The sequence below is a fragment of the Somniosus microcephalus genome, chromosome 7, assembly GCF_052327205.1.
Source record: "Somniosus microcephalus isolate GS21.2 chromosome 7, FLI_Smic_1.0, whole genome shotgun sequence".
Taxonomy (NCBI): Eukaryota; Metazoa; Chordata; class Chondrichthyes; order Squaliformes; family Somniosidae; genus Somniosus; species Somniosus microcephalus.
The window spans coordinates 175,633,184-175,655,109 of record NC_140993.1 but is presented as its reverse complement, the minus strand read 5'-3'; the positions used below and the strand labels follow the sequence as shown (position 1 = coordinate 175,655,109).

The following is a 21,926-nucleotide window of genomic DNA, read 5'->3' as shown; positions in this document are numbered from 1 at the left end:
CAGTACAAAGGGATCTGGGGGCCCTGGTGCATGAAACACAGAAGGTTAGTATGCAGGTACAGCAGGTGATCAGGAAGGCCAATGGAATCTTGGCTTTTATTGCAAGGGGGATGGAGTATAAAAGCAGGGAAGTCTTGCTTCAGTTATACAGGGTACTGGTGAGGCCACACCTGGAATACTGCGTACAGTTTTGGTTTCCATATTTAAGAAAAGATATACTTGCTCTCGAGGCAGTTCAGAGAAGGTTCACTCGGTTGATTCCGGAGATGAGGGGGTTGACTTATGAGGAAAGGTTGAGTAGGTTGGGCCTCTACTCATTGGAATTCAAAAGAATGAGAGGCGATCTTATCGAAACATATAAGATTGTGAGGGGGCTTGATCGGGTGGATGCGGTGAGGATGTTTCCACTGATAGGTGAGACTAGAACTAGGGGGCATAATCTTAGAATAAGGGGCTGCCCTTTCAAAACTGAGATGAGGAAAAACTTCTTCACAGAGGGTAGTAAATCTATGGAATTTGCTACCTGAGCGAGCTGTGGAAGCTGCGACATTAAATAAATTTAAAACGGAGATAGACAGTTCCCTTCTACTTGTCGTTGCTAGCGGTAGGCGGAATGGCAGGGGCGCCACTCAATATCCGGTGTGGGGTGTTGCACGCTTGACTGAGGTCACGGTCTGCGGGTGCAGGAGAACATGGCAGTAGTGTTTAGTACCGCCGCAAAATGTCTGGTCAATTTCGCGAGCGGCGCAAACATCGCTGCGCCCGGGCGCTAGTTGCTTTGCGCCCCGTTAGCGCCCTCTTAGGACGCTAACGGGAGGTGCTAATCAACCTAATTTTCCCCCATAGAGCTTTCTGTAGCTTGCAAGTGTTTAGAGACAACTCTCTTTCCAGTGGCACCTCATTGGAACAACCTCTCTCACCATTGACAGATCGCTTCTGTCATCTCAACTGCAGCTGCCATCTATTCCATCAGCATCGGTGCCCTTGGAAAAAATGTCACCTTGGTCCTCTGAATCGTTCCACGATCAGCCCCAACACCAACATCACCAGGCACACCAACAACATCACCAATCTTCTCCGCCATCACCTGATGCTGCACAGGACACAGGGCATCAGCACCTGACAACATTGCTGACCAGGACTCTTCATTTGACGCTGTACACCCTGGCTGCCACATGATGCGCCAGGTTGACACCACCCCACACCAGCACCATAAATCATCCCTACAATGTCCAAGCCATTCCTTTCACACTCATCACAATAGCGGGGTGGGAGGGGGAAGTTATGTCTCAACATTCACTGGAACTCACTAAGACATTTCATAGAAACATAGAAGATAGGAGCAGGAGTAGGCCATTCGGCCCCTCGAGCCTGCTCCGCCATTCAATGCGATCATGGCTGATCATCCAAATTCAGTACCCTGTCCCTGCTTTCTCCCCATACCCCTTGATCCCTTTAGCCTGAAGAAATATATCCAACTCCTTCTTGAATATATTTAAATGAATTGGCCTCTACTGCCTTCTGTGGTAGAGAATTCCACAGGTTCACCACTCTCTGGGTGAAGAAATTCCTCCTCATTTCTGTCCTAAATGGCTTACCCCTTATCCTTAGACTGTGACCCCAGGTTCTGGACTCCCCGACCATTGGGAACATCCTTCCTGCATCTAGTCTGTCCAGTCCTGTCAGAATTTTATAAGTTTCAATGAGATCCCCTCTCATTCTTCTAAACTCCAGCGAGTATAAGCCCAATCGACCCAATCTCTCCTCATACGTCATTCCTGCCATCCCAGGTATCAGCCTGGTGAATCTTCGCTGAACTCCTTCCATGGCAAGAACATCCTTCCTCAGATAAGGCGACCAAAACTGCACACAATACTGAAGATGTGGTCTCAGCAAGGCTCTGTACAACTGCAGCAAGACATCCTTGTTCCTGTACTCAAACCCTCTCGCTACGAAGGCCAACATACCATTTGCCTTCTTAACCGCCTGCTGCACCTGCATGCTTACCTTCAGCGACTGGTGCACAAGGACACCCAGGTCTCGTTGCACTTCCCCTTCTCCCAATCTATTGCCATTCAGATAATAGTCTGCCTTACTGTTTTTGCCACCAAAGTGGATAACCTCACATTTATCCACATTATATTGCATCTGCCATGCTTCTGCCCAATCACCCAACCTGTCCAAATCATCCTGGAGTTTCTCGGCATCCTCCTCACAGCACACACGCCCACCCAGCTTTGTGTCGTCTGCAAACTTGGAGATATTACATCTAGTTTCCTTGTCTAGATCATTAATATATACAGGTACAACCCCGGTAATCCGGCACCCTCGGGACCAGGCCGGTGTCGGACCACTTAAAATTCCGAACCACTGAAGGTGTCGAAAGTCACCACAAACACTGCCACCACCTGCTCCTCCTCTTCCTGCTGCTGCCCTCCCTGTGCCGCTGCCGACCCCGCCGCCCACGGGCTGCTCGGGCTCCGCCGAGCTGTCGGTGATACTGCGTGGTCCAGGCGCTGATCCTGACCCAGCGGCGGTCCCGGGACCCGAGCCGGACCTATCCCAGGGAGGGAATGTGACAGCAGGACCTTCATCGTGCCGGACCACTGAAGGTGCCGGACCGTCGGGTGCCGGATTACCGGTGTTGTACCTGTATTGTGAATAGCTGGGGTCCAAGGACCGATCCTTGCGGTACCCCACTAGTCACTGCCTGCCACTCGGAAAAAGACCCGTTTATTCCAACTCTTTGCTTTCTGTCTGCCAACCAGTTCTCTATCCAAGTCAATACCTTGCCCCCAATCCCATGTGCCTTAACTTTATACGCTAATCTCTTATGCGGGACCTTATCGAAAGCCTTCTGAAAGTCCAAATACACCACATCCACTGGTTCTCCCTTATCTATTTTACCAGTTACATCCTCAAAAAATTCCAGTAGATTAGTCAAGCACAATTTACCTTTTGTAAATCCATGTTGACTTTGTCCGATCCTATCACTGTTTTCCAAGTGCTCTGCTATTACATCTTTTATAATAATGGACTCTAGCATGTTCCCCACTACCGATGTCAGGCTTGCCGGTCTGTAATTCCCCGTTTTCTCTCTACCACCTTTTATGAATAGTGGGGTAACATTAGCTACCCTCCAATCCATGGGTACTGTTCCAGATTCCATCGAATGTTGGAAGATGATCAGCAATGCATCTACTATTTCTAGGGCCACTTCCTTAAGTACCCTAGGATGTAGATTATCAGGCCCTGGGGATTTATCGGCCTTCAATCCCGTCAATTTCCCTACCACCATTTCACTACAAATACTGATTTCTTTCAGTTCCTCCCTTTCATCAGACCCTATGTTCCCAACATCTCTGGGAGGTTATTTGTGTCCTCCTTTGTGAAGACAGAACCAAAATATGTATTTAATTCGTCTGCCATTTCTTTGTTCCCCATTATAAATTCCCCTGATTCTGACTGCAAGGGACCTACGCTTGACTCAACCAATCTTTTTCTCTTCACATATCTGTAAAAGCTTTTACAGTCAGTTGTTATGGTCCCTGAAAACTTACTCTCATACTCTATTTTCCCCTTCTTAATTAATCCCTTTGTCCTTCTTTGTTGAATCCTAAACTGCTCCCAATCCTCAGGTTTACTGCTTTTTCTGACCAATTTATATGTCCTCTCCTTGGATCTTATGCTCAAGGTGGGCACAGATCTGTCCAATAAGGTGAAGTGTTGAAAATATAGATTTCACTGTATGACAACACATTACCAGAAACTTCACATGAACATTGGCTAAACCTCTCAAGTGCCTACCCTTGTGTGTTGTTAGTTGGTATGCTTGCAGTAAGGTGAGGGTGAGTGTGAGGGGTGGCAAGTGAGATGGGGAAGTGATAATGTAGATAGGGATGGCTGGAGGCGCAAGGTAAGTTGGTGTGATTAAGGATGTGCAGGAGTAGGGTAGGGAAGTCAGAGTGATGGGGATGTGATGAGAGGCACAGCAGGGTGAGTTTGAGTGTGGCTTTGCAGTAACGTTTCGTGATCTACTGAGATCATTGAAAGGTTTGCGCCACTGCAGCCTGGGACACCTGACGACATCCCTGCTTATGTCGTCCTGTGCAATGTGCAACCAGACTGTGTTGATCTCCTGGGGATGTCTGTTCCGTCCATGGGAAGGGAAGAGAATCTCCCTGCGTGCTGTGACTCCCTCGATAAGCTTATGGAGGGAGTAATGCGTGAGCCTGGGTGCAAGCGTCCACCTTTGTGCAATGCTTGTCGGTGTTTGCAGCACCTCAATGCTGCAGAACACTGACAGCCCAACTGTCAAAATCAATGTGGCCGTGGTCACTTTAAGGGAACCGGCTGATGACGTGTCATCAAATGTCGTCATTAGACCAGCTTCCTGTTAATTGGCCTGGAACCCCGCAGGGCGGGCTTAACGAGGCCAATCTACGGAAAATAATTTTCAGAGAGCGGCTGCAGACGGGAGCGGGACTGGAACCCGCCAACCAGCTCTCCCGCCGCCATCCCGCCTCCACAGGGAAAATCCTGCCCATTGTGTCACAAAATATCACCACGCGTCAAATTACGTTGTTCTTCTGTCATGTTCATCATGATTGTTGTTTTCACACTCCCTCTGCAAAATTCCCGTATAAATGTATTTTTCCACTTTCCTTGTTTACAAATATTCTGGACAAGTTTCAGACACAATACAACCATATTGTCCTTATTCAAAGCCATACCCGGGAAGTTGCATTATTTTCTATCTTGGGAATAGCCAATTCAAATGTTATTTAAAAAAATATATAGATTTACATTTTCTCATCGTATATACTTGCATAAACTTTATCAAGTATTAAGGAAAAAATAGATTTTCTTTCTACCATGAGAAGTCATGTATAAGCATCATACAGAAAAATGATAGTGTCTTCCCTCTTGGTGCCCAAAGACTGGGTGAGTTACTGGGTAGTAATGTGCAGACTAAGCCATGGTCAGCTTAGCTCAATTACACACTCTTGTACAGTATAATGAGAATGATTTTTTTGGCTTAACCAAATAATGGGTAGCCTGGAATTGTTCTTTGAATGTTTTGTATAATGCTACATAGATGAGCTGGGACAGAGCTGTGTTCGTTTGCACAATCTACTACTCTAACTCATTTTTTTCCAGGACTCCCAAAACAATGGAACTCCGTATCATCCTTAGATTTTCCTTCTTTCTACAACCTACAGGCTTGTAAAACTCAAGCTTGGTGTCACCTAGTCAATATTTTACATTATCTTTACTTATCTCCTATTCTTTTTGACCTTGGTGACATCCTGCAATTGGTCCTTCACTTAAGTTTCTCAGTTTAAAAAAACCTGAATGTGGTGGATGGTCTAGCAGACCAGAGATTAGAATGGTAGATGGTCGAGCAGACCAGAGATTAGAATGGTAGATGGTCTAGCAGACCAGAGATTAGAATGGTAGATGGTCTAGCAGACCAGAGATTAGAATGGTAGATGGTCTAGCAGACCAGGGATTAGAATGGTAGATGGTCTAGCAGACCAGAGATTAGAATGGTAGATGGTCGAGCAGACCAGAGATTAGAATGGTAGATGGTCTAGCAGACCAGAGATTAGAATGGTAGATGGTCTAGCAGACCAGAGATTAGAATGGTAGATGGTCTAGCAGACCAGAGATTAGAATGGTAGATGGTCTAGCAGACCAGAGATTAGAATGGTAGATGGTCTAGCAGACCAGAGATTAGAATGGTAGATGGTCAAGCAGACCAGGGATTAGAATGGTAGATGGTCTAGCAGACCAGAGATTAGAATGGTAGATGGTCTAGCAGACCAGAGATTAGAATGGTAGACGGTCTAGCAGACCAGAGATTAGAATGGTAGACGGTCTAGCAGACCAGAGATTAGAATGGTAGACGGTCTAGCAGACCAGAGATTAGAATGGTAGATGGTCTAGCAGACCAGAGATTAGAATGGTAGACGGTCTAGCAGACCAGAGATTAGAATGGTAGACGGTCTAGCAGACCAGAGATTAGAATGGTAGACGGTCTAACAGACCAGAGATTAGAATGGTAGATGGTCTAGCAGACCAGAGATTAGAATGGTAGACGGTCTAGCAGACCAGAGAGACGGTCTAGCAGACCAGAGATTAGAATGGTAGATAGTCTAGCAGACCAGAGATTAGAATGGTAGATGGTCTAGCAGACCAGAGATTAGAATGGTAGACGGTCTAGCAGACCAGAGATTAGAATGGTAGACGGTCTAGCAGACCAGAGATTAGAATGGTAGACGGTCTAGCAGACCAGAGATTAGAATGGTAGACGGTCTAGCAGACCAGAGAGACGGTCTAGCAGACCAGAGATTAGAATGGTAGATAGTCTAGCAGACCAGAGATTAGAATGGTAGATGGTCTAGCAGACCAGAGATTAGAATGGTAGATGGTCTAGCAGACCAGAGATTAGAATGGTAGATGGTCTAGCAGACCAGAGATTAGAATGGTAGATGGTCTAGCAGACCAGAGATTAGAATGGTAGATGGTCTAGCAGACCAGAGATTAGAAGCTTCAAATCACATGGTTGTGAGTTTAAGTCCCAGAACTTCTTGACATTCACATTCATCAATTTTGTAATTTCTCACCTGGGCTGCTGGGTATGGTATCTCATGGATGAGGTGGATACTACTTTGGTGGGGGAGGGAGGGAAGATGAGGAAAAACTATAGTATCAATTGTTGGATCTGCTAAATAACTTCCAAAATTGCTTAAGAAGGGAAAAATCTTGCATCACCAACCTCCATGACTTTTTTTGAGGAAGTGACATCTCAAATGAACCGTGGGACCCGTATCCTAGGGAGAATCGGCAGCTGTGGGTCCCATCCACCAGGGAGAGTTGAACCCCATGGGACCCATACCCCAGGGAGAGGTAGGACCCGTGGGACCTGTATCGCAGGAGGAATTGGCACCCATGGGTCCCACACCCCAGGGGAGTTGGCACCTGTTTGACCAGTGTCGCAGGGGGAGTCGGCACCCATGGGTCCAGCACCCCAGGGAGAGTTAGCGCCCGTGGGGCCCGTACCCCAAGAAGAGTTGGCGTCCATGGGGCCTGTACTCCAGGGAGAGTTGGTGTCCATGGGGCCTGTACTCCAGGGAGAGTTGGCGTCCATGGGGCCCATAACCCAGGGAGAGTTAGCGCCCGTGGGGCCCGTACCCCAGGGAGAGTTAGCGTCCATGGGGCCTGTACTCCAGGGAGAGTTGGTGTCCATGGGGCCTGTACTCCAGGGAGAGTTGGCGTCCATGGGGCCCATAACCCAGGGAGAGTTAGCGCCCGTGTGGCCCGTACCCCAGGAAGAGTTGGCGTCCATGGGGCCCATACCCCAGGGAGAGTTAGCGCCCGTGGGACAAGCACCCCAGGAGGAGTCGGCACCTGTAATTGATGAATATAAGTTTATATGGCATGGTGTTTGTAGGTTTCCAGGAAATCTTTGATGAAGTTCTACATGAAATACTGCTACCGGAACTGAAAGCAGTGGGAATTTATGGTGAAATTGATTGCAGGAAAGAAAGCAGTGGGTATTTGTTAATGGGATGATGTCATTTGTAGGGGGAAGTACTAAGTGGAGTGCCTCATGGATGGTGTTGGGGCCCTTACTGTTCCTAGTCTACATTAATAATTTAGGTTCAAAAACCTAATACAATCTAGTTAGATTTGCAGATGATACTAAACTGGTTGAAGGGAGGATCGGTTAAGGCAAAGGATGCAGTTGGGGAACTACACATGGGGTTAGGTAAAATCAGCAAATGGATAGAACATTGGCAAATGAATTTTAATACAGACAAGTGCTGTACATTGGAAGGTAAAATTGATGCCATATATACAGTATAGATATTATAGAAATACCTTAAGTGCAGATAAAAAGGATCTGGGGTTGAGAGAAGAGTTGGCACCTAATGTCAAATCTCTGTCAAGCAACACTAAACAACGCAAATAGAATGCTGAATTATATTGCTAAGGAGGATCGGAGATGAACATTTTACAGTACACCAGACAGATTGCACCTTGAGTATTGTCTTCAGTTTTGGCCATCAAGCATTGGAGGCAATTCAGAGTAGGGTCATGAGGCTAATCCCTGGCGTCAATGAATTGAGCTACAAGGAAAAACTGCGGCTCTTTAGCCTTGACAGGAGGTGCCTGCAAGGGGAGTATGCAAGATAAGGCGAATCCAGAGCATTACTTCAAGATAAGTCAAGATACCAGAACAAGGGGCACAGACTGAAACTGCTAAAAGAAACAATTTAGGACATACAAGGAAACTCTCGTTTAAACGGCACCTAAATATCTGGAATTCTCTATTAACCAGCAAAATTCATACTCCGAAAACAACACCTCAATAACTGGAAATGTTGCCGAGTCCGAGTCTCCTGCGGTGGCCGAGTTAGTCAGTGGAGGTAGTTCTCCAAACTGCCACTACTCGGCTTCTTGGCGCTGTTGGAAGTCCAAACACTTCAATAACAGGAGTCTTGACTCTCCCGCGATGCCGGTAGTCTCTTCCGATCCGCCATTTTTCTGTGTGTCTCCCGCGCTGCCGGTAGTCTCTTCCAATCCGCCATTTTTCTGTGTGTCTCTCCATCTTTATCGTGAATTATCTCCCCCATCTTGCATTATGGAATTCCCAAAAGTTGGTCCAAGCAAAAAGAAGAGAGGTGTTAACTTTAAAACAGAAAATCGAGATATGCCAATGACTAGAAAGGGGAGAGAAGCGTACCAACATTATGAATGAATTCAAAATCGGTTTGTCAACAAGCTACGATATCAAATCGCAGAAGGATAAGCTGCTCAAGTTTTATTCAAGCTCGGAGACATCTAAGAGTGTAGAGAAATGGCGTACGCTTCGTAAGCCTAAGCTTGAAGAGCTGGATACCGTGCTTTCTGAGTGGTTTTCTCTTAAGCGTTCAGAGGGTGTTCCACTTTCCGGACTCATGCTAATCGAAAAAGCGAAGGATTTCTACGTAAAGATGGAGTTCACCAACAAGTGTGCTTTCTCCGAGGGATGGCTAACATGCTTCAAGTTACGGCACGGGATACGACGACTCGATATTTCCGGGGAGAAGAAATCAGCTGATCACAACGCCGCAGAAGAATACTGCGATTATTTCAATCGGATTGTGCAGCAACATGATTTGTCGCCAGCACAGATATACAATGCCGATGAAACTGGCTTATTTTGGAGGTTTTTGCCAGAATCAACGCTTGCTGGGGCTAGTGAGGCTAATGCTTCAGGTTACAAGAAAAATAAAGATCGTGTAACCGTGCTAACATGTGCGAACGCTGCTGGATCACACCAGGTTAAACTTCTTGTTACTGGGAAGTATAAAAATCCCCGTGCATTTAAAAATGTGAGGCACTTACTTGTTGAGTACAAAGCTCAAAGAAATGCTTGGATGGATAAGGAAATCTTTTCGTATTGGTTCCATCATATTTTTGTTCCATCTGTGAGGGAACATTTCCGTAAAATAGGGAAACCTGAAGATAGCAAATGCATTTTATTGCTTGATAATTGTAGAGCCCATCCGCATGAATCCGAGTTGGTTTCGGGAAATATTTTCACCATTTATTTGCCACCAAATGTAACTTCTCTCATACAACCCATGGACCAGGGCGTTATCCAAAATCTCAAGTGTCATTACAAGAAAGACTTCCTATGTAAACTGATAAACCAAGATGACAATATTCACGCATTTCAGAAGGAATACAATCTTAAAGATGCCATCTTTAATGCTGCATGTTCCTGGAACTTGGTGAAAGGTCACACTTTGAGACAAGCCTGGCGCAAATTGTGGCCTTCTGTAATGTTTGCTGAAGGTTCTTCTTCAGAGGAGGAATTTCATGGGTTCAATGTTCATCCCAAGAGGACTACAGTAATGGAAATGGCTGCCATGGTGAAAAACGTAGGCCCAGCAAACCCTCTACGTAACCTCAGTGAAAGTGATATTGAGCAGTGGGTTGATGCAGATAGAGAAGTTGCTGTTGTGCATATGCTAAGTGATGATGAAATAATTGAGACTGTTTTGAATCCAAAGAAAGAAAAGGAAGGTGAGATGGAAAGTGAAGAGGATGAGATTTCTGAAGAGAAGAAGATTTCTTGGGCTAAAGCTGCAGAAGGATTTGCTTTAATCCTCCAATTTGCTGAAAGGCAGCCTTGTTACTCTGCCCAAGAAGTTATGCACCTCCATATTCTGCATTCCACCTTTCTACAAAAAAGGCAAGAGTCCAGTAAGCAAGCAGACATCCGGGACATGTTTAGGAAAGCTTCCAAAAGAGTTGAAGCAGTGGAAGTGCCTGAAGAATCTGTTGAAGCGCATGATCCTGATGACCCAGCTGGCATGGATATTCCTGATGAACCAGCTGACTTGGAATAAGTGTACAGTCAACTACAGTACTGTATACAGTCGTTTACTGTGTAAGTTTTGTTTTACTGTTAAGTAATTAAAGAGTTATGGATTACCCTCAACTGGCAGTACTGTACTTAATCAAGCATCTTCCACCATCCATTTAACACAATATTCTGTAGGTGAGTACCCAATTACTGTATACTGCACATTTCTTGATTTTTTAAATTTTTGTTTGTTAAAAATAGCCTCGGTAGATAACCCTCTCCGACATCCGGAATTTTTAATCAACCGGCACCATCCCGGTCCCGTCGGTGCCGGATACCAAAGAGTTTCCTGTACATCAAGAAGAAATTCTTCATGTAGCGTGATCAAAACTTGGAATGATCTTCTATTTATGTTAGTGGAGGGGTAATCCTTAAATTTATTTAAGATACAGTTTGATGGCTTGATGTAAAATGTAATATTTTTTCAGGATGGATGTACAAAGAATGGCCTCCCTGATCTGTATTTATTTTGTAAGTGAACAACTTGCTCTGTCGTAACCTAGAGGACTGCACCACTCTTAGTGAGTGAACGGGGCTAATTATCTTTTACTGATGAATGGGATTGGGAATAGATAAAGTGAAACAAGCTTGAGTAAATTATAATGTCATAAGGGCTCGATTTTTGAATCTGATGAGCTGTTTGCTTCTCATGCAATACAGGAATCTAGCACAAGTACGTATTGAAATATTTAACATTTGGTTGTTGCTATGTAGAGAATTCACTGATCTTCAAACTCGACATTTTCTGTCCATTGTCAATAAATATTGTTATCCTGCTACCAGCAATTTACCAATGAAAATGTATAATAAGTATGGAAGAAAATTGTAAACATTTATTTGTGGTGGAGTTGCACTCCTGCCACTCCATCGCTTTTTATACGGAGTTATGCTTCCAGAGTGATGTGTACACATGGTTGACATGACTCCGTGTCCTCATGATGCTTGTGCATGATGACAAAGCAACAAATCAGCTCTTTAAATGTAAGTTTTTAAAAACTTTTTAGTATCATGCATGTGAAACTTACTTCATCTTTGACCACAGTGTTCACTGCTGCAAAATTATGTACCAGACTCAAACGGCAGCAATTTTCTGAGACATTCTCTTAACTTGTGACTTGTTGGAGCACCGATGTTAATGATCCTGTTTTGTTTTACTTGTTGAGATATCAACAGCTCATAATTGCCCGATTCCTGCAGAGAAAAAAGACTAGAGTTCTCACAGTTAATATATTTGCCTCAGACTATTTGGCACCTTCAGATACAATTGAAGCAGCTAATTTTAAAAAAGGCCTTGGAAGCAAATAGCGTATAAATTAACAGGTTTCTCATAGGTTATTAAAAGTTTAATTTAAGGATCCACTGATAACTAGCTGAGCATCTTTAGGGATGTTTATAAATTACACCTGGTCAATCAAGTTCTAATTTTATGGGTAGGGTTCACTTAAATTAAATTAAATTGCTTTGGCTCTGAAATCAATTTAGGCAGCAGTAGACTATGGAAGAAAAAGTTTAAAGTAAATTCAAAATTTGATCATGTAACCCTTATAGGGAGCATGAGAAATATGAAGGACGTTTTCAGCCTAAATAGCGTGTTGCAAAGCTGTAGAAAAATTGAAGAGTTCTGATGATGACATAAAAATTGGTAAGACTAATTTAGTTAGCAAAACCCCTGGTAGTGTGACAGCTGGAAACTCACCAGGACCAGTGCTGTTTTGTAGAATACTAGCAGGTCTTCCATGGCATAGCTCAGTGTGTGTTGGATGATGCACTGTTTTATAGGAACATTTACACAGAACATATTATTCTGCTGCTAAGATGAATTTATGTGTAATTAGGCCTGTTACTTTAAGGCCACAAAATCTAATTGCGCTCTCTCTCTCTGACTGGTTTCCTTTCTTCTTACAGTATATATGTTTTTAAATGTGACACTTGAGGTGTGCTAGACATGTCGCAAAATACATGTACTAGTGGATGTGCCGTGGGATGGCTCACGGTAACTTGATATGTTATTTTGTAATGACGGAATGTTGTACTATATACAGTAATGCACAATGTGTTCTGCTTCTAAGGTGGAGCTGTGTCACTTCAGGCTACAAATCTAATTGTTGTTAAGTAAGCAGAGCCTCAAGCCAGTGATAGTTTAATTGTTTGATGAGGGTATTGTGCTGGATGAGGTCAATTTAATTTCTCTTCAGGCAGCAACTTACACTTAAAAATGACAGACATTTTTTCTAATTGGTATGGTTTAAAAAAATAACTTGTAGCTACAGACACTCTAGCACAGATTTCCTAGTTGGGTATTTGCTTAACTGGAAATCGGGTGGTGTGGCAAGAGCATCTTTGTGATCCAGCAGGTGCTGGTTAGCTCAGATGGTTAGAGTGTGGTGCTAATAATGTGCAAGGTCCTGGGTTCAATCCCTGTACTGACCAACTACGCTGTCTGTCGCAGTGATTACATTGCCCCCCTCGTAATGCTTATTCCATTTTCTCAACTTTCTATCTCATTGAAACATATAAAATTGTTAAGTAGATGCTGGGAGGTTGTTTCCCCTGGCTGGAGAGTCTAGAACCAGGGGACACAGTCTCAGAATAAGGGGTTGACCATTTAGGACTGAGATGAGGAGAAATGCCTTCACCCAAAAGGTTGTGAATCTTTGGAATTCCCTACCCCAGAGAGCTGTGGATATTCAGTCGTTGAGTAAGTTCAAGAGGAGATCGATAGATTTTTGGATACTAAGGGAACCAAGGGATATGGAGATAGTGCAGGAAGGTGGAGTTGAGGTAGAAGATCAGCCATGATCTTATTGAATGGTGGAGCAGGCTCGAGGGGCCGAATGGCCTACTCCTGCTCCTATTTATGTTCTTATGCATCCTTTGTGTGCTGACCCAATGGACTTGATTTTGCCAGGCCCAAGGAGGCGGGAATGGAGGCGTGTGGGGTGTTAAAATTGCAAAAAGTGGCGGGTGGGCCTGACTCCGCCTCCAAGCAATTTTCCCAAATGCGTGGTGTCTGATCCTGTCTCCGTCCCGCCTCCAAGAGGCGGGATAGGCCCTTAACAACCACTGAATTGCCTCTATAATCCCATTTTGAGAGGCCTTTCTGATTTTAACACTTTTCCGACATGATGCACGCCTCCTCTGAAACACGATGGTGAAACCTGGCTGTAGCACAATTGGATTGCTGACTATCAGCTGCAGCTCCACCATTAAATAGAAGATTTGATCAGTCATCATTTGCAGGTGGCAGGACTTTGTTGTCTCAGGTCTGGGGGAACTTTTAGCAGGCATAACCATAGCTGTGGAAGTTTGGAGCCTGACACCCATCTCCAGTGTGACCTACTGGGAAACCCCTCTCGCCACCTTGACTGAGCGCTTCCTCAACTGAGGCATATACTAGAAGCATGGGAACCATTTATTTCCTTTCCTCCTGGACATCCGATTCGGACGAAGACCAGCCGTGGCAGCAGCAGAACCATGAACAACAGCACCACCAACAGCAGCAGCAACAACAGGAGTACCAAGCTGCTGCTCACCCACCTGAAGCTGCACAGGCCAGAAGGCGCCAGCGCGCGACCACATTGCTGCCCGGGATGCAAGGGACGCACTCATCTTGGCCAGATTTGCTTAGCCTGCACAATCAAAAATTTTGTCTCGCACCTTCTTATCAGACCATCTACAATGGCCAAGAACCTGCGGATTCCTAGCACTCTGACCACCATACTGACAATTGCAAGTCACCCTAAGCCCTCAATGTGGAAGTCCCATTAGCGAAATGACACACGCCACAACTGCAACAGTTGCCATCAGAATTTTTATTTACAATAACCAACTGATGGCTTTTCATCATTAAACATCACATATCACCCAAGTGACTACCCTTGTGACTATTTGTGCAGTATCTTTCTCTTACGCGTGCTCTTACGTGGTGGTTCCCCCTTGGCATCAGCAGATGTGGAGGCCCCTTGCTCACTTTCTTGCTGCTCCTGTCTCGACACCTTTGGCGGGCGTCCTCTGGGGTTGCGAACCTGTGAGGGCTCGGCAACAGCCTGCTGCTCCTGCGGCTGTGCAGGGGCTGAGACGCCGATCTCAGTTGGGTGGGGACTGTGGTGGGGCTCTGACCGAGGACTTGGCAGTGGCATGGAAGTGTGAGCGCTTGGAGAGGAGCCCCCACTTCCTTGTTCTCTGCCACCAACATCCCTCTCATGGGTCAGGTCCACCTCAGCGCTTGCAAGTGGCTTGTAAGCACCTTGCTGCACATCAGTGGGGCCATGGGAACCCATATCTGCACTGGCAAACCTACTCAGAAGGACTTCCATGAAGGTCTGGTTTCTCTGTTCAATAGCTGACGATCGCTCCTCCAGAGATGTCAGTCTATTTTGAACACTCACCATGTTTTCTACACTCTGGCGACTTAGCTCCTCCATGGCCGTAGCCATCCTCTCGTCTACTGTAGCCATCCTTTCCACGGAGGTTGCCATCCTTTCCGTGGTGCTGCGTTCATGCGCCAATGACTCCACAAAGGCTCTGCTCATGTTCGCGATGGACTCCTCCATTCGCTCCACACTCGCAGCGACCCTGGAGACAAAACCTGCCAGAGACTCCTGCACCTGTTCTTGGAGTTCCAGCACCGCTGTTCTTCTGGATGGACCCAGAGGCAGAGGGTCGACATACAGCTGAGCCGAGCTGGGAGAGTCCCGCACCCTCTGACTAGGACTCCTCCACTGCTGTCCCTGCCTCCACAATCTGCTGATGCTCACTTGTGAGCTGTGATACACCAGGTGACAACTCTACTCTATGTCCCGAAGGTCCCACCGAGGTGTGAGTGTCTGCGCTGGTGCTGGGTGCGCTTAATTCTGCTGACGCTGCGTCCTCAGAGGTTGCAGCTTCCTCTGAGGAGTCTGGAGGCTCAGGCTGTTCCTCCTGGATAGTGGGGACAGGTGCTTGCGTTGGTCCTGTGGGGGAGTAAAGGAAAGAGTCAGAGATGTGAGGCCAAGGTTACATGCACATTGAATATTGCAGATGATCATAAGTCCATCTGTTAGAGCTTCAGAATCATTATCAGCGACTCATGCAATGTCAATGAGAGGGATGAAAAACTATTCTGTCACCAGCTTTCTCTGATGCACCCGTCTGTCCATCCCCCACTTGCGCATCATCCTCGAGTCCCATGATCTCCAGGATCGCCTCCTCCCAGGGGGTGAGCTGGGCTACTGAGGGTGGCCCTCCTCCTGTCCTCGCTCTTTCCCTCCTATTGTGAGCTCTCTTTTCCTGCAATGAGGGAGACAAGTGGAGATTGAGTGAGAATGAAGGAGTGAGTGTAGAGAATCCATAGCATAGATGCTTAGAAGGAGACAAAGATGGAGTGAGGTGGCAAGTCCAAGGGCCCTCCCTGTGTGTTGTAAGTTGTTTTCATAGCATCACAGTGATCGGGAGTGTGAGGGCTGCATAGTCGAATAGTTAGGTGAATGTGACCATAGAGAGAGAGGGAATGGGTAAGGGTGCAGGGATGTCAGTGTCAAGTGGGATGTGGAGGAAGAGATTGCTAAAGCTGAGTGCGGGTGAGGAGAGGCAATGGGGATCAGATTGAGGGTGATGGGAAAGTCATACTCACTTTTCCAGTGCGCAGAAGGTCATGAAACCTCTTCCTGCACTGAAGCCAGGTTCTGCGGATCAGCGACAACGAGTTGACCTCCTGGGCCACCTGGGTCCACACAGCCTTTGTCTGCAGGGGAGGCTTCTTCCTCCCTGAAGAAGGGAAGAGCACCTCCTTACTAGCTCTTGCTCCCTCCACCAAAGCTTGCAGGGCGATGCCATCAAATCTGGGAGCAGACTTAGGTCTCCCGCTGCTCATATTGCCTCCAGGACCCTCTCACAGCAAAGGCCAAAAGGTTGGCAGTCTGCAGAAGAAGCAAAGCTTCTTGCAGACCTTAAATGCAGCAGCAGTGATGACGTCATCGGAGGCGAGTTTCAGACTGAAAAAACTAATTGGGCCATGGGCTCCCACACGCTGGAACTCAATTGCCCAATTAGGTGAAAATCGCATCAATCTCCCACATCGATTTGGAATCGGGTGGATAACACGAAAAGCGGATGACACAACCCCAGCCCACCCCAATGACAAAATTGAGCCCAGAGTGTTTACAGGGTCCGCCTCATTATCATAATGTGGCGGACCCTGCTCTAAGATTACTCTAGTAGATTACTGCCTCATTATAACTGTTTAGAGCTGGCATGATTGCAGAGGGTAGCTGCCTGGAAATCACTCTGACTTTCCTTTGTGGGTCAAATATTGATGGAATGGTATGTTCTTGACAACTGTATTGACTTGCATAATCTGGTTCTGAGGGTTGCAGACAAGCTGAACATTCAGAGAGTTGTTTCTGATTCATGTACGTCATGGCATTGCGCTCCCTAGGGTACAGCCACGGGGATGCAATCTCACCCAATCTGGATCTTTGAGCATCCCAGACCAGTGGTGCTGCTGGTTGTCCAAGGGGAACGGGACAAAAAAGATAGTCAACAATGTAGCAACTTCCCTTGTGAATCAGTATTTCCGCAGGTATCTATTTGCTTTGTGAATCTCTGCCTTTAGATATGGGTGTGAGTGTACTGTGGATGGGCGCAGAGAACCTATTGCCCTTGAGCCACAGAGGGCAGTTAAAAGTCAACCACATTGCTGTGGGTCTGGAGCCACATATAGGCCAGACCAGGTAAGGGCAGCAGATTTATAGGACATTAGTGAACCAGATGGGGTTTTATGACAATTTCATGGTCACCATTACTGATATTAGCTTTTTATTCTAGATTTATTTAATTGAATGGGATGGTGGGATTTGAATTCACATCTCTGGATCATTAGTCTAGGTCTCTGGATTACTAGTCCAGTAACATAACCACTATGCTACCGCACCCTTATTGTGGACATAACACTACAGTTGGCACAAAGGCTCTTGACCACCTGATTGGAAACACCAAAAAAAGGAAAAAGGCATAGCAATGGACTCAAAATGCTCATGCCAATCTTCTATAGGGCTCTTTAAATCCACTTCCATTAACAGCTCAGACCCTAGCAGCAGTGAGTGCCCATCTTACATGGATGGGTAGAATAACTGCACTACGTAACTATGAATACCAGGAAATTGTATGAACAATGCAATGTGTCATTGCAGATTCATTTACATGTATTTGATGGAAAATAGGCAGGTGCGTCCTGGAGTACTGAAAGATCGGATTGCAGAATTGGACATGGCACTAAATAGGCGAAGATTCATTGTTACGGATCGCTGCTCTTTTTCTGATCGGTTACGCCCACTTTGCGGTTGACTACTGGACATAACTGATTGGAAAATCTACCCTTCTGACTCCTGTGTTAATACGGTATTCGCTGTTGGAGGAAGTTTTTCTGTACATTTCAAATGACTGACTTCCTTATTTTTTAAAAGCTTGTTGGAAGAAATTTGTGTATGAACCTTGTGTATGAACCAATCAGCAACAAGAAGCTTCCCTTGAATAAATTTGCCTATGTAATTAACTACACTTCAAAAAGTACAGTACTTCATTGTCTGTAAAGTGCTTTGGGACATCCGGTGGTCGTGAAAGGCACTTTAGAAATGCAATTTTTTTTAACAACAGAGACGTGTGACATAGGAAGTGCAATGGACTGAAGATAAGATCACATATACCAATCTATTATAACAGGTTATGTACAGGATATATAACTTTAATTTCTGAATACTTGCCAATGGCTGCAGAGCCTCTCATTGTCAACGGATGTTGTTGAGTCTATGATAATGGTCTTTTCAAGAGAATGCTAGTGGTCTGTGCTGAATCTGTTTGTTTCAGTGAGGAAAGGGAGCTAAATTTAGATAATTGCATTTATTTGGATAATTTGGGTTTATTTTCTTAATGATTAAAATGAGTAAATATTCTATGGGACACTTTGGTCCTAATATTCTGTGTGTGAAGAATGTTGTATGCCGAGGATTGAACAATTGAGATAAAAGGATTGATGAATATTCCGGAACTTTGCTTGATAACCATTCCTCAGGATGTACCAGTGGCTTTGGTCCATGTTAGGGTGCACTGGAGGAAAATTGGCATTTTATTTTGTTATTTTTATTCATATATTCAGTGTATTCTTATTTTTTTACATCAAATGGCAGGAAGAAGTTTACAGTGAAAGTTCTCCACAATATTGTATCACGTAGCAAAAAACTCTACCATTCTGTGATATTAAAAAAAATCTAACCTGTACAGTATATCTTCTACGGGTGTTTCAGAGAGATTTTGCAGATGGCCAAAAAATGTATTTGACATTTGAATAAATTGGATGTTGTGCCTTGTTCCTGCAGCTGAATTGCAATGGCCGAGACACATCTTCTGTTGTGCTATTGCATGATCAAAGCCACACTGAGAACCACCAGAAGGTGTTGGAGCAGCAGCTACCCCTAGTGAGAAAGATTGAAGCTATGAAAATACTGGAAACTAAAAAGATCAGCTGGATTCAGGATCACGAGAAGGATCACATGCGTCCTGTTGCCGTTGTTTCAGATCAGAAAAGAAAAGTTGTTTCTTCAAACATTGATGTGCCCTGTGCAAGGTAGGAGAGTCACCTATTAAAATAAGCAGTACATTAGATAATACATATTTTTCTCAGCCCAGTAACCTTTATTTTTATAATAAAAACAGAAAATGCTGGAAATACTCAACATGTCAGGCAGCATCTGTTGAGAGAGAAACAGAGTTAACATTTCAGGTCAATGACCTTTCATCATTTTTATGGTTAGAAGTATTTACAATATCTAGTTCAAAGATAGATATTTAAAACCAAAAAGCTGAGCACACAGATAACAAAATACTCCAAGAAGCACCTGTTTCGTTACGTGAAATTTCGAATGGATATCCATCTATGTGGGAGTTTTCTCCATCCATTTTGAACAATACACGGATGGTACGGTGTGCACTTTCAGTAATCCACAGCCTAATTATGATTAATAATCCAAAGCCTAACTCATAACAATAACCCAGCTGCTTTTAAAATAAGAAGAATTGGGTAAATAAATGAACTATGAAATGGACAAAGGAGCAAAATAGGAAAAAGATGCAGAACAAAAAAAAGCAAAGACAATAAAACAAGCAAAGAATTGTCAATCATCTTGCACAAGGGAACGGAGATTGACCACCACATACCAATCCAACTGATCGCTCAATATACCAACCAATGGACTCAAAAAAGCTGGCTCAGCCCCAGAAAGACTGATGGCTGTGAAATCGCCCCGACTATAAACCTCCGATATATAAAAAGAAGTAATTAAACTGAGAGTGCAGTGGACACAGCCATGTCATTTTAAGTTGTAGGTATATATAACATTTTCTCACTCGTATTGGAGGAAATTAACTCAAGTACATGAAAGCCTTAAGAGGAATATATGTGTTGAAGGCAATATTTATTTTCTAGGATGTTTTGAGGGCATCCCTGTGGTAAACCACTGTTATACCTGCCTGTGTGGGTGTTTGTATTCCACTGTGTACATGTCTGTACATGCCTCGGCTGACTCCTCCCACGAGTCCAGGTATAAAGGTGACTGTTCCACAGTCCCTCTGTATTCTGGACTGGTCGACCACTCGAGGCACACCTTCATTCTCTTGTTAATAAAAGCCTGTTAGTTACTCGCTTAACCTCAGTCTTTTGAGTAATTGATAGCGCATCAATTTTATTAACAAGATTTTTTTATAATGGAGAAGATCCTCACACCAGCATGCCTGGACTTAGACCATTGGGAGGCGGACGCATCCACCAAGTTTGCTCACTGGCTTAGGTGCTTTGAAAGATTCCTGATCGCCTCCGCTGCAACGGTCAAATCGGATGAGGACAAACTGGATGTCCTGACCTCCAAAGTGAACCACCGAGCGTACTCGGTCATCCAGGACGCGACCTCGTACACGGCTGCTCTCAAGCTCCTCAAGGACCAGTACACGCGCCCAGTGAATGAGGTGTACGCCAGGCACCTCCTGGGGAGTCGTAAACAACAACCTGGGGAATCGACCGAGGAATACCTTCAGGCACTGTCTGTGCTTGGCCGGGCCTGTGGTTGTAAGGATGTAAAGGCCGCCGTGTACACAGAGGAACTTATCCGGGACGCTTTTGTAGCGGGCCACAGGTCCAATTACACCCGACAGCGACTGTTGGAGCAGAGTGACCTCGACCTCAACAAGGCCTCTGAACTCGCACTATCATTAGACGCAGCCTACCGGGGCATGGATGCCTACTCCTCTGCACCGTGGACGCCGCGGGGAACGACAGCCTGGGACACGGTAGGACCATCTCATAGCGCCGTGCCACCCCAGCCACATCCCAGCAACGGCCCAACTACCGCAGCAGTGTCCCAAGGCCAGAAATGCTACTTCTGTGGCCAGGCCAAACACCCCAGAGCGCGCTGCCCGGCGAAAAATGCGATCTGCTCGGGCTGCGGGAAGAAGGGACACTACGCCAGCGTCTGCAGGGCCAAAGCCACCCCGAACCCCAGCAGCGCCGCGTGTGGGCCGTGCGGGCCGCCATCTTGGGCCTCCCCAGCCATGTGCGAACCACCGGAACAGCAGCCATTTTGGACGCCTCCAGCCACATGGGGATCATGGACGCCGCCATCTTGGACGCCAGCCGGGACGCAGCAGGCCCCCAACACTGCCTCATCTGATACCCGCAGCGACACACCGACCCCTACGCTGGCCTCCGTTACGCTGGACCAAGCGAGACCGCACCAACTGGCCCGGTCCACAATGGACATTAAGGTAAATGGTCACGAAACAACCTGCCTTTTTGACTCTGGGAGCACAGAGAGCTTCATCCACCCCGACACAGTGCGGCGTTGCTCTCTCCCAGTCCTGCCTGCGCACCAGCGGATTTCTATGGCCTCCGAGTCCCAGTCGGCGGACATTGGCGGCTACTGCGTGGTGACACTCTTAGTAGACGGGACTGTGTACGATAATTTTAAACTCCTGGTCCTGCCCCACCTCTGCGCTGCCGTTCTACTGGGGTTAGATTTTCAGTGCCACCTTAAAAGTGTTACGATGGCGTACGGTGGACCCCTCCCCCTACTCACAGTCCGCAGCCAGCAGCTTCCAAATTGCCCGCCGCGCACCAGGTGCAACCTCTCCACACTCAGAGTCACCCCCCCCCCCCCCACTGTTTGCTAACCTCACCCCCGACTGTAAGCCCATCGCCACAAAGAGCAGGCGATACAGTGCCGGGGACAGGGTTTTCATTAAAACCGAAGTGGAGCGGCTCCTGAAGGAGGGGATTATTGAGGGCAGCACCAGCCCCTGGCGAGCCCAGGTTGTGGTCGTTAAGACCGGCGAGAAGCAGCGCCTGGTCATCGACTACAGCCAGACAATAAATCGCTACACCCTGCTGGACGCTTACCCACTCCCCCGCATAGCTGATATGGTCAACCAGATCGCGCAGTACCGCGTCTTCTCGACCATTGACCTGAAATCAGCGTACCAC

General features: G+C 46.0%; 1 protein-coding gene across 3 annotated transcripts in view; it reads left to right on the top strand.

The window, feature by feature from the left end:
* The window catches only part of znf704 (zinc finger protein 704), a 353,820-nt gene that overhangs the window by 21,015 nt on the left and 310,879 nt on the right, over nucleotides 1-21,926 (top strand). For all 3 annotated transcript variants that reach the window (XM_085993235.1, XM_085993237.1, XM_085993236.1), the window contains exon 2: nucleotides 18,775-19,022. In XM_085993235.1, coding sequence (XP_085849361.1) covers nucleotides 18,775-19,022 — 248 coding nt within the window. The remainder of the gene's footprint in view (nucleotides 1-18,774; nucleotides 19,023-21,926) is intronic.